Source organism: Carya illinoinensis, chromosome 6 (genome assembly GCF_018687715.1).
Source record: "Carya illinoinensis cultivar Pawnee chromosome 6, C.illinoinensisPawnee_v1, whole genome shotgun sequence".
NCBI lineage: Eukaryota > Viridiplantae > Streptophyta > Magnoliopsida > Fagales > Juglandaceae > Carya > Carya illinoinensis.
This window is the reverse complement of record NC_056757.1, coordinates 37,012,624-37,025,670: the sequence shown is the minus strand read 5'-3', so window position 1 is coordinate 37,025,670 and position 13,047 is coordinate 37,012,624. Positions and strand designations below refer to the sequence as shown.

The window sequence follows — 13,047 nt, the reverse complement described above, 5'->3', positions numbered from 1 at the left end:
TTAATGATGCCAAAAGGGGGAGAAGTTTTAGACTAGAACATTAACATTGTTTAAATTGCTAAACTTGTTATATATGCTTGGAATTATATTTATACTTTTGCTTGAAAAACTAACGCATATTTTCAGGGGGAGCTTAAGTATTAATACAGGTTTCAAGTTCTATCAAATATTTGTCATCATCAAAAAGGGGGAGATTGTTGAACTCAAGGTTTCAAGTTTCATGTGATTATAAATCTACACATGGATTTTGATGATAACAAATGAATTCAAAGAATAAAGAAGTCTCAAGCTCAAGTTGTCTACACAATGGAGTCAAGCACATCAAGGAAACAAGCATGAGCAAGAAGGGAACAAGTTCACATTAAAATTATAGAGTAATGTTGTAAATCTCTTCAAAATTCGAAATTAGGATTAATGCTCAAAATTAATATTTTATCATAAAGCATTAAAATACATTTTCCACATGTGCATGAATATTTTTGAAAATTAAATTTGAAAATTTTGAAAGATGATTGATTGTCATCTTTTGCATGTGCATGCCTTGATTAAAGGGTTGAACTTTGAAAATATTAAAGATGATTGATTGTCATCTTTCACATGTGCATGTTTTATTTGAATATTTTCAAAAGTGGTTGATGCTTTTTTAGACTTATACAAAAAGTAAAAGATTAGGTTTGAATTTTTTGAAAATGAAAGTGTGCTCATTTTGTCATATGCCAAAAGTAAAAGATTAGGTTTGATTTTTTTGAAAAAGTGAATGATGTTGTCTTTGACAATTGAAAAAGAATAACCTTTTATTTGAATTCTTTGAAAAAATGAATGATGTTGTCTTTGACAATTGAAAAAGAAGAACCTTTTATTTGAACTTTTTGAAAAAGTGAATGATGTTGTCTTTGACATGTGAATCTTTTTAAATTTGAATATGAAGTCTCATATGCCTATAAATAGATCAATTGAGAGCTTCACATTTACAACACCAAGAGCATACAACATTCATTCAAAGCTTTTATTCTCTCTTCTCTAAGTATTGAGCCTTAATCCTTGTTCATTTTGAGAGATATAGTTTGCGCTGTATTGTTCTTATTTCACTCATTGAGGAGTGTTTTCTGATAACCTACCCACTATCAGCTCTTGTATAAAAAAAAAAGGTGTGTATAACCCTTGTGTGTGTAGAAAGTATTCTACACGGAGAATAGTTGAATCACCACGTGTAAGGTGATTGCAAGTGTAGAGGGTGTTCTACACGGATCCTTTGTAGCGGTATTGTTCAAAGGTGTAATAGGTTTCTATCTCCACCTGAAGGAGATTGAATAGTGAATTTGGGAATCCTCAAGGGGTAGCTCGAGGCGAGGACGTAGGCAGTGGGGCCGAACCTCGTTAACATACTGAGTTTGCTTCTCTCTTACCCTTACTCTTTATATTTATTGTTATTTTATATTTTGTTTATATTTTATATTATATATTTGATTTATAATTGTTATTTTTTTTATACAACTCAATTCACCCCCCCTCTTGTGTTAGTCATCTGGGCAACAACTACATAAAATTTTTGAACCAAGATTAGTCTATTAGCTTGGTCAGAATTTCTAAAACATAACATATTCTCCAGTTTCACGCACAGAATGACATTTCCATGGTTAAAAATACTTTTAACCACCTAAATGACCATGGAATGATACAAATAAGATATCTACGGAAACTACACTCAAAGACGAACAATGTTTATGAAAGAGTGAGCATGTGAAAATACTTAAAAAGGGTCTAGAATCTCCATGTAAAAAGATCTAAAAAAATTTCTGAGATAGCTATTTTGGGTTTCTCTCTAAGAATGAGATGAAGAAGTGATTAAATGGAGTGAAATGTGTCTTGTACAACTTTATACTTTTGTAGGGGGAGATATGAACTTGAATGAATCTTGATTAGATATGACTATGTCATATAAAGTGGAGAATAGTGAGGGGTAAGGACTACCTACAGTAGCTGTGAAGTATGGAAGATGATGAGGTAGATTTGATCTCTTTCACATCAAAACACTATTGGGTGCAACCAAGAGTAGTGGATGGTCTGCCATGTGGAGAAGGAAAATTCTTCAAGAAACTTTACCAAGGTGGCCAAGTTCATGGGCCTTCGTGGGCCTCTACCTAGTGGGCTTCAATTTGGGATTTAAAGGAGGTTTGGTTAGGGTTTGTGATGCTATCAAACCCAAATTTAAATTTTATTGACCCAATCAAATTTTCAAGATTTAAAATGTTGGATAATCATATCATAAGAAGGATTTTATGAATTAATAGCATGTGAAAGTGATTTAATCAAGTGATTAAAAACAATGCTAGAAATCGGATAAAAAAGGGTTTGAAGGCCAACTTTAGGGTTTGGAGAAACCGTTTAGGATTTTGATTTCAACCAAGTTTTTGGGGTTTCAATTAGATTCCAACTATTTAGAGTTTCACTAGGGTTGAAACCTTCTTTGGTCTAGCACAATTTGGTTGATCAAACAAATAATAGGGTTTCACTTAAGTGGCATGATCTCACACCTTGATTCATTCACAATCCATCTTATCGTTCCTCTTTGTGCCAAGTGTCCAAAACTACTCACCAAGTGTTGGTAAAATCTTACAAAGTGTCCAAATAAAACTTCTCTAACCTAATTTGAACATTCCAAATTGTGATTTTGAAAACAGGTGCTACTATTGAGTTTACTATTCACTCCAGAAAAGTGAAAAATAAATGTTACACTGTAAAATCTTATATATTTATACAAGCCTAACTATGCAATTCATTTACCAAATTCTAACTTGAAGTGCCTTAAAAAAGTAAAACGTGTTTTCGAACAAGTGTATCATCCGAAAATTAAAAATGAGATTATTGCGCCATAAAATCCTAAATAATCAGCTGAGTTGATTGGCATGGACCATAACATATTTTGTCACTTCTAACTATCTCAAATAAATAAAATCGCACTTTAGACATTATAGTGAGTGATAATACTGATTATGCTGACAGACTAAAACATGTGCAATTAGTCAATTCATAAAAACTTACAAGTTGTTACGAGATTCCTAAAATATATAGAAATTTCACCTTCAATTTCTGGAATTTCAGGTAAAATTTCTATCGGGCTGTTACAACAGTTTGGGCCTCTCATTATATTGGGCTCAGACTCTAGACCTTGGGCTTGTGGAAAAACCCCCTAATAGTTGTTGTGACGCCTCGACTCCCACATATGGAAAGGCAAAAACAGTGACATTGGGATGATGATAATACGGGTCACACACCTTAAATGACAAGTGCTAAGTATGTGTACATGCAAAAAGTGTACATCAAACATTGCAGTGGATAAATAAAAATAGCCAACTAAGTACCAAATTCTTTAATTATAGAATCACCAAAATAAAATTCATTCAAAATTCTTATACAGTTATCCAGAGAAAATAAAGCAAAAGGAAAAATTATATAGCCAAAAAGGGAAACAAATCCCATGATCCAAGAGTGACCATAAGTCACTCATCTGACATAGCCGATCCCTCAGGCTCAACTTCATCCTCTACAATAAAATCTACGATTTCATGAAACGGAACCGTTGGATATGATTAGCACAGTGAGATTATGAATCTCAGTAAGTAATTAACCAAATAATCTAAGAGATAAAAATATATAAATACAACCAACATGTATGCAACCACATAAAGAAACATGCAAAAGCAAAACCATCATTTTCTCCAAAAGTGACTCATTTTCCAACACATGCCAAAAACCATTTAGCCAAAAACATATCCATTAAATGCGATCCACCGTTTTCCATTAAAATGGCCCAAAAATAAATTCACAATTTTTCCAGAAAATAGTGCTCGAATACATTTAATCATAAACCACCATTTTTCTAAAAAAATGGCCCAACATATCCATTCATTTAGCCACTGAAGGCGGGAATCACAAGCGGGACTTATCACTATCCCTATTGTTGACACCGTAGGCAGGAATTACAGGAGAGACTTACCACTCTCCTTGCTTACCACCATATTTACAGCTTAGACTGTAGGCGGGAATCACAAGTGAGACTTACCACTATCCTAATTGCTAGCACCATAGGCGGGAATCACAGGCAAGACTTACCATAGTCCCTGTTTACCACCATCTCTATAGTTCATTTCTTTCATTCCTTTCAATCCGCTCATTACATGTGCACTCAAAGTCATTTCTTAACACAAAAACTCCGTTTTCAAACATGACACATGAGAATGGATGCAAATAGTATATATTATATCATGGCACCTCACACATAAGATAAAATATACCAATCACAACTCCAAGCATACAAACCCACAAACCAACTCCACAATTAACCCATCCTCCATTCCGGCCCAAGGCCCACATTCGACAACAACCAAAACCCATAAATCCAAACTCCTTGGACCAAGACAGGGTACAATCAATCAGACTGCATAAAACAAGTTAGTGTAATAATATATTTAAATCTTAATAAATTCTTTGGAAAAATACTTACAATAACGGAAGGAATTCTGGAAGATCAAGGGTGATGCCAAAAGTAGCGGAGCAATGTTTTCAAGCGTTGGCCGTGGATCAGAAAACTAAGAAATTCGAAGGGGGACTAAGGGAGGCTTGGGCTAGGCATGGAAGGACTCATGGTGGTTGATGGAGTGGATGGTAGTGGCTGGAGGCCGAGGGTGGCAGTGCATGGTGGTGGATCTAGTAATCCCGTGCATGAAAGAGAGGGAGAAATGGAGGGGGTCGTGGGTCACGGCTGGGGAAGGGGGGAGGCGTTGGGAAGATTGGGGAAGGTTGATGGTGGTTAGGCAAGGCAAATGTAGCCACAGGTGACGGCGCTAAGGTCGTGTAGTGGAGGAAACGAATGGGAGAAACCCATTCCGGTTGGGCTCGAATGAGGGAGAAGGAGGACGGCGTGGGGGCTGGTATCAGTGGGGGTGGGTGGCCGATATAAGGGGAGGTCGGCGGAATGGACAGTGATGGCTGGTGGTTGTGATGCCCTCAACTCCCACGTACGGATACGTGGAAATCGAAGCGTCGAGATGTGTGACCACACGTGTTGTCATCATTCCGACGCTTTGGTTTTCACGTGTCCGTACGTGGAAGTTGGGGGGCGTCACAGTGGTGGTGCACAGTAGGGCTAGGGGTGGAGAAAAGCATGGGTAGGGAGGGAAGGAGAGAGGTCGCGTGGGGTGTAGGTGAGGAAGAAGAAGAAGAAAGAGGAAGAAAAGAAAAATGGGAAAAAGAAAATTGAGAAAAAGAAAAAGGGAAAGAAATTAGATCCCATCCCTATATTTTGGAGTCTTAAAATTGATCCAACGAAAAGGATTTGAATCGATAATTTAAATTGAAAACACAATTACTAAGTAAAATAAAAATAATAAAATCAAACAATAAAATAATTTAAAATAAAGAGCCATTTAAATAATAAACAATAATTAATAACAAGAGATACATGGAAATAAATTTTACTTAAAAATCATAAAATAATACCACAAAAATCATGTTAAATTTAAAATAAGAAAACTCATAATAATGATAGATTAAATAATTATTTAATTAAAATACACAAAAATATAGGATATCACAATTGTCATAATTGATCATTTGAGAATTAACTGTTAATTTGATGGCAGTTTGAGGAATGTTCATGTTCCTTTTTCAAATTATAAATTCAAGGGTTAATGCAATATTATATCAACGTAGGAGAACGAGAATCAAAGCAGTACATAAATTTTCAATTTAATAGCGTCGATATTTTTTAAAGCTGCTCCAAAACCAAAAACTTCCTGATCTGCTGCTTAGGCATTTTTTTTATTATTTAAACATCCATTTCTACTCATTTCGAACGGCGCTTATCTTAGCTAAACTAAGATAGCTTTCAAAAGAATTGGCTCTTTTAAGCATGGCCTGCCTATTGGCACGCCAAGATAATTATATGCAGAGACATGACAATATGCACCAAAATTTAAACCAGAAAACTGCAGACATAATATTACTGGTCGCCACTAACTATTTAAAAACACATCCAATAAAATGTGACACAACAGGTACCAAAAGTACCAAAACTTGAAATCCGAAATCCATCTGGCATCCAAATTCATCAACTAAAAGACATTGACTGTGTCTTCCTGCAAATTGTAATGGAAGGTCTAAACCTTCACAGCTTTGTTTCATGGGTATTAGTCTCCAAATTCAGGACCTAAATTTAAACTCTAGCCCTCTTGTTACTGCAACTCGGGCACTTGTACTGCTTGATATGCTCAGCCTTTGCAGGTGTAATTTTTACACATTTGCCATGGAACCATCTCTCGCACACATCACAGCAAATCCAGAACTCATCAGTACCATAGTTATCCCCACAGGCCCCGCAAGTTGCACCCTGTTCATCATCCTCTTCTTCTTCCCCACTCTCATCCTCTTCTTTGGGTGGAGGGGACATCTTCACTCCCTTGGCCTGGAGCTCAGACTGCCGGGACTGCTAAAAGCAACGTCAAAACAGAAAGCAGTGAGAACTTGATACAAAAGGAACCATTGAAAGGAAACCACACAATTTAGAATTTCTGTCAATTCAATTACTTTCTTACCGGCTTTCCACTTGATTTGCTTTTGCTACTGTTGTGAGTAGCAGATTGGTCCTTTGGTAGCTTCACATTGCCTGTCACAACTTCGAATATAGTAGGCAGATCATTTATCATTTGAAAAAGCCTCTTCCTGTAAGTTCCAATTCCAGATATTAGAGCCAAACCACCTCATTCTGATCTTATATATACTACAAACTGTGGGTGATGCAGCCACTAATTTTTGGCCTTATGCTGCAACTGGGGAACCTCTTTTTGTTTTTTTAGTAAATAACAGCAGTGCAAAGTAGCAAAAATCAAGAGCAGTCCCAAGGACATAAATTTGACTGCCAAAACATCATTAAAACTAACAGAAGGATTGGCCTATAGGAGACAGGTACATACAGCTTGCAATAGTCATACAAAACCTCCATAAGCTAGCATTAAAAGGCCGACTAGTGGCAACACAACTTTCAGCATATTATGCGTTTAAAAAATTAAAAAATGGTAGAATTTGCTAGGAATCTGGAGGAGCTTCAAGTTTCCTGGGAAAGTCAAATGGATCAGGTAATGCGCTGCAGGGTTGTTGAGGATTCACATGTGAGGCACAGTAAGTTATGGCTACTTTAACTTCCTTTTCAGCTACCACAAAAGGAAACCCTTGGGTAATCATGGGTGACTTTAATGCTATATGCAAGAGTAATGAATGAACGTGCTTTTGGGGTTTTTTTTTTTTTTGGGGGGGGGGGGTGTTGATTGTTTGGACTAACTGGATGGATGACTTCAATAACTTCACCACGCAAGTGGAGTTGGTTGACTTGAGATACTGCAGACAATTCTTTACATGGGCTAATAGAAGGGAAAACAAGAAGTCAATTGTAATGAACTCTGACAGAGCTGTACTGAATCCTGATTTGGGCGCGAGCATGCTTGGGGGGGGGGGGGGGGGGGGGGGGATTTTTTCAGGTTCTGATGCCCTTTTTCTTTTCAGCACACAGGACTATCCAACCATTCTCCATGATCATTAAACTTTCTGGAACTCCTAGAGTCAGAAAACGTGCGGCCTCTAGAAATTGTTTGCACCCAAGGGTTTGAACCTTAAATTTGGAGGGAGCAATGGAGCATACCACCAAGACCAAGGCCCTTACCATTTGGAGCCAATCCCCATGGTTTTTTCAGAAATCTATAAGGGTTATGTGGACCAGAGAGGAGATGGAGGAAATCCAGGTTGCTGAGATAAGTCCTGGAGATGTTAACGTGTTTCAGGAGATATAGACTTGTTTTTTTTTTTTTAATAAGTAAGAAGATATTTTATTGATATAGATATAGGTATAGCCCAAGTACACAGGGGAGTTATAGACTTGTTAATGAGTATGCTGAGCCTAGTAGGCTTGAGGGGAGTTTTTTAAAGCATAAATCAAGAAATCAATGGTTGAATCCGGGAGACAGCAACAATCAATTCTTTTTTTCTTTGAAGTGATTAGAAGCCTACATGGTTGCAGTAAAATCTACTAGCTTTTCCATTATGTATTCCAATAATAAATCCAAATTTTATTGTCAATAGTACATCCAGGAGCCATTGAACAGAAAACTGAAACAAGCCAACAATTGTGACATTTTTTACCCAATGAAATTCAACAATCGCACAAAACAATTTTTAGAAAAGTGTACACAATAGAATGAAGACTACGTGGTGGAATTCAAGCACATGGCGAGTATAAAATGGATACAACTTACATCATCACCCTTTTCTTCTAGATCTAACAGCATGACTAATTCATGTTTCTAAATTATTTAATTTATTTATAATCATGTCATCCTAGCATCCTGTACTCAAAGCAAAAGGAAAGACACTCTAGCTTTAACCTATATCATGTACCTGCAGCCTCATTTCTACATTTGCCAACTTCATTTAAAAAATAGAAGGCCAGGAAAGTCATTATAAATATCTAATCTTTTGCCAACCCCAAATGTTCATGAAATAAGGTAAATGAGCATGCCCGAAATGCTAACTTGATGGCAATGCATTCCTACATCTGTGTTACCAAAAAGGAAAAAAAACGAAAAAAAAAAAAAACCTACATATATGTAGAACAAAGATGAAAATGCTAAAAACAGAGCCAATAAAACCAAAAGAATATCAATAAATCATGACCCTTTAACTAGCAAAGTACTTCTACAAAAACAGAGAGGAATAAGAAGAAGAAAGGAGGGAAAATGCAGAAGCAACATTTCAAAATTACTACATAAATGGTGCAATGTGCTGTTAACTAGAATAACAAAAAAAATAACAGATGTTTTAATAAGAAAAACTAAAAGACATTTATACAAATAATTTTCTCCTTCACAATAAATTTCCTTTTAAGACATTACTACCCAAATTGAGAAACCATCATGCTTTCCCGCTCAAATTGTTTACATCATAATCAATAGTGTGTGCATGTGTGCGTGTAAGATTATATGAGTTTTGATGATGTGGAACCTCAATAAGGCAGGGCTCTTCCAATCTACTGAGTACATCGAACCCACTAGGCTACACCTTGTTGGGTACCAACAGTGTGTGTTGTTAAGTGGATACCAACAGTGTATATATATAAACATAAACTTAAGTGACTAAAGCAATACAATAAAGAGATACTACAATAAGAAGTAATATATGGAGAATACGGTAAAAAATTATCTTTTCAAGTTGATGCAACAAACAAATCACAAGGAACAACTCTTCCTCACATGATTAAAGACATGGAGACAGGCATGAGAACTGAAACACATGAGGTGTTTAACATGGAATCTGCCAAAAACCAAGAGAACATAACCATACAGGCATACATAAATAGATGCATGTATGCATCCGTGTATGCTTCTATACCTAGGTAATATGTATGCATGTGTGTATGTTCATGTATTTGCATTGCTATTGTTTTCAGGCTTTAGAATTGTATTCGTATCACTCACACTCTGTTTGATAATTATTAAAGGATCCCTTTTGCAAAAGAAAAATTTATTGGTTAAGGAATTTTTTTTTGATAATTAATAAGAGTTTTATTACCATAAATAGGCATAGTCCAAATACACAGGAAGTATAGAAGAGGAAATTTGCAAAAGAAATAAGAAGGGCAACTTAAAAAATATTCTTGGACTATCCAATGGTAGAGCTAGTAAAAAGCCAGTACAAACTAAAGGGGAAGTGAGCAATAATCCTAAACAAAAAAGATTTTCTGTCGTTTGCTTTCATCAAATCAAAGAAAATCAAAACTAATTAAAGATAAAAACAGGACCCTTGGGATTTGCCTATTATTATGAATGAAACTACTTGATTACCGATCAAAAAAATAAAAAACAGGACCCTTTTCTGATTAAACCAATCAGCACGGTTTTGCATAGAGATAAGTGGTGATAAACTGTCCAGTAGCTTTATTGCTAATATCTAGTAAGAATATAACCAATAAGTACGCTTCTCAGTTATGCCTTCTCTCTTAAACAGCATCCTTTTTCCTTAGATTTCTTTAGCTTCTTCTTCACTACAGTCTGAATTGAAACGTGTATTGCAAGCCCTGCTATAAAAGGGCCATGTTCTACACATCACTAAAGAGAATGAGAACTGAAGGAAAAAACATAGGACTTGTGCATCGTCTATGGATAGTGAAAAACAATAACTTACATAAATCAATGAGAGAACCCTCAATTTTCTGCCGAGTTCACCATGATTCATATATGAACCATTTGCTAAAATCACTACTGTCAGTCAGTATTTCAATAAGATTAATAAATATGGAAAGGCACAATTGAAAATGATCTCATATAATCATGAAGAATAGAAAACGATAACAACTTAATGAAGTAAATGAATCTCAAAAAGCCAGGAAGTCCAGAAAATAAAAACCGACTGCCAGGTAGTCTCTGGTTAATATTACATAGAACCAGTGTTCATACCGACTGCTGGTACAAATGATTAGATATTTGTGAAGTAAGGGAAAAAAAAATTCATACCTTTCGTTCTTACCAAACCCAAAGCGTGCACCAAAATAGAATGCAACAGCAAGCAACCATGAGTCGCTGTGAACTGCAACCAGTGATAACCAGTCCTTCTCTTGCATTCCATCCCTAGCAAAGTTTATACCTAATGCTGGCTCAGGAAGCTCGGGAGGCACTTCCTCAACGGGCAGATTAACTTCCCATGATTCATTTGGAAGTCCATACAGACACAAGTTCTCCTTCTCTGAAAGCACAATATTAGTAACTTAAGAAACATGACTCAACTGTCACCAACTACCAATGTAAACATTCAAGCGACCATGACGAGCTTCTTATGTGATTACAACAAAGCAATAAACGAATAATTATGCATAATGCACGAGTACTGTGTAAAATTACAGTGACATTATCAAATAGCTTGCGATGGGTCGAAAGCCACTTTGATATATGTTCAACAACGTTCAAACAGAAGCAAAGGAATAACATCCTAAGTACAACATCAGTAAAAAAAAAGCAAGAAATGAATAATTATGCAAAATGCATGAGTTGTAAAATTCCAGTTTCAAATAGCTTGTGATGCATCAAAAGCCACTTTGATATATGTTCAGCAACACTCAAACAGAGGCAAAAGAATAACATCTTAAGTACAAAACCAGTAAAAGTGATCACACTTAACGCATAAAATTATGGCATTTATTGTTATAATTCTCTTAAAAACTCAAAATATGGAAGAGGTAAGAGTGAATGATAGTACGATATTATGTGTGCTTTGAACATGTCAATAAAATACGAAACATAATTGAAATTGCCTGGGATTTTCTTACATTATAATAAAAAATAAATAAAAATTTGTCCGCACAGCAGCTAATGAGAGAACAGTAGAAATCAGAAATTAATTAAAACATAAAGATTGCATACTACCGATCAGAGGAAAGAACGTACGGCATGATGACTAGCGAAATAATGTTTTTTCCAACAGAACAACATGGCAGAAAAGGCCAGCCGAGAGTTGTAAGAAAAGACACTATCAATTCCTATAATAACACATTTGTAGTTAACTGGGAAAAAAAAAAAAAAAAAACCAATTTTGTAGTGAACTGCCAACAATTACAGATAAACAGAAATGCCAATAAGTTTTGCTAACATTCAAACGGGACATTGAACACGGTACATCATCAATTGCAGAGCTGAAATATAATAATAGAAACGAAATTCGTCATAATCCCAAGTCGCACATAAGGAAAAATATTCGAAGAAGGGAAAAAGACGAGGAGAGAAAAAAATTCAAACCCACCCGGATCACACTGCTGGTAAAACTTCTCAACATCTGCAACATTAAACCCCGTAAGTGTAGAATTAATTAAAAAAATGTATTACTCTAAAGAATAAAAAAATAAAAGCAAACGCACGAAGAAGAAGAAAGAGGAGAGGAATGAGTACCGGTGGTCAGGGCCTTGATTAAACCGGCACGTCTGCCCTTGAAGTCTTGAAAGACCTCCTCCACTGTTCTCGGTATCGGATGCGGTATTCCCTCCATTAACTATATCTGCCTGAAGGTTAAATTTTCCCAAAATAATACAAATGCAGCTATACTCTATACAAACTGCAAATTTTAAAAAAATTAAAAAAAAAAAAGAAAAAAAAAAAGGGGTTTTCAATGGTCCTTCGTTTAGGGTTTCTTTCGCTCTTCTGGTCTACGTATTCCGATTTGGTAAAAAGGCGCAGAAAGAGTCCAAGACTGGGTAACAATATTTGGGCTCTGGAAATAACAAAACACGAAGACTCGTCTTAATAAACGATATTACGATAGAATGGCGACGGAAAACAATGGTGCGGAACCTTTTTTTTTTTTTTTACAATGAATAACATTGAATTATTATTTAAAACAAAAAATTCAAAAGTATTAACATTGAATTAAAAATTATGAGTATTTTATTTTTAATAAATATATATGATTCCATAATAAGAGCATTCCTAATAAATTCTTCATTCTATTTTTTAAAATATATCATTAAAATTCACTTTTTTTATTATACATATTAATTTTTACATTATATCATATATTAGTTTATCTATTTTTTCTTCATATAATTTAAATATTATAATTTTTAATATATTTTATTCATTTTAAATAAAGTAAAAAGTAAAAAGAGAAATGAATTGAGTATTTATATGTGTGAATGGTATTCTATAAATGTGGAGGAGATATGTACCAAACTGTATATTAGAAATAAAATACATAATTCAGTGGATGGCTATTTTGAATTGTTTTTTTCAAATTTTACAAAAAATGAATTTTACATAATCCATTGGAAGTGCTATAAATAGCCGTTATCTATTATTTTTATCTTGATTATATTTTATTTATTAATTACTATAAAATATTATATTTTAAAAACTACTTAGATAAATATTAATTTTAATAATTTTGACATTTTTTTATAAACTTAACATGCTTCAATATTTCAAATATAGTTACTAAATTAATAAACTTAATTTCAGTAAA

General features: G+C 34.8%; 1 protein-coding gene and 1 long non-coding RNA gene across 3 annotated transcripts; both read right to left on the bottom strand.

Annotated features, from left to right (window-relative positions):
- Window positions 1-5,973: 5,973 nt before the first annotated feature.
- LOC122313383 (PHD finger protein ALFIN-LIKE 7) lies at window positions 5,974-12,317 on the bottom strand. 2 transcript variants are annotated; one of them, XM_043128333.1, is made up of 5 exons: window positions 11,982-12,317; window positions 11,836-11,868; window positions 10,557-10,785; window positions 6,594-6,720; window positions 5,974-6,487 (listed from the first exon to the last, which is right to left on the bottom strand). In XM_043128333.1, exons 1-5 carry the CDS (start codon window positions 12,076-12,078, stop codon window positions 6,215-6,217), a joined length of 759 nt encoding a protein of 252 aa, XP_042984267.1. In that variant the 5' UTR covers window positions 12,079-12,317; the 3' UTR covers window positions 5,974-6,214. The 2 variants fall into 2 exon arrangements, with proteins under 2 accessions (XP_042984267.1, XP_042984268.1); XM_043128334.1 differs by having other exon boundaries at window positions 5,974-6,484.
- LOC122313384 lies at window positions 6,917-10,550 on the bottom strand. The gene is made up of 2 exons (XR_006243366.1): window positions 10,228-10,550; window positions 6,917-10,123 (listed from the first exon to the last, which is right to left on the bottom strand). It is a non-coding gene; the product is annotated as an uncharacterized LOC122313384 (long non-coding RNA).
- Window positions 12,318-13,047: the final 730 nt, after the last annotated feature.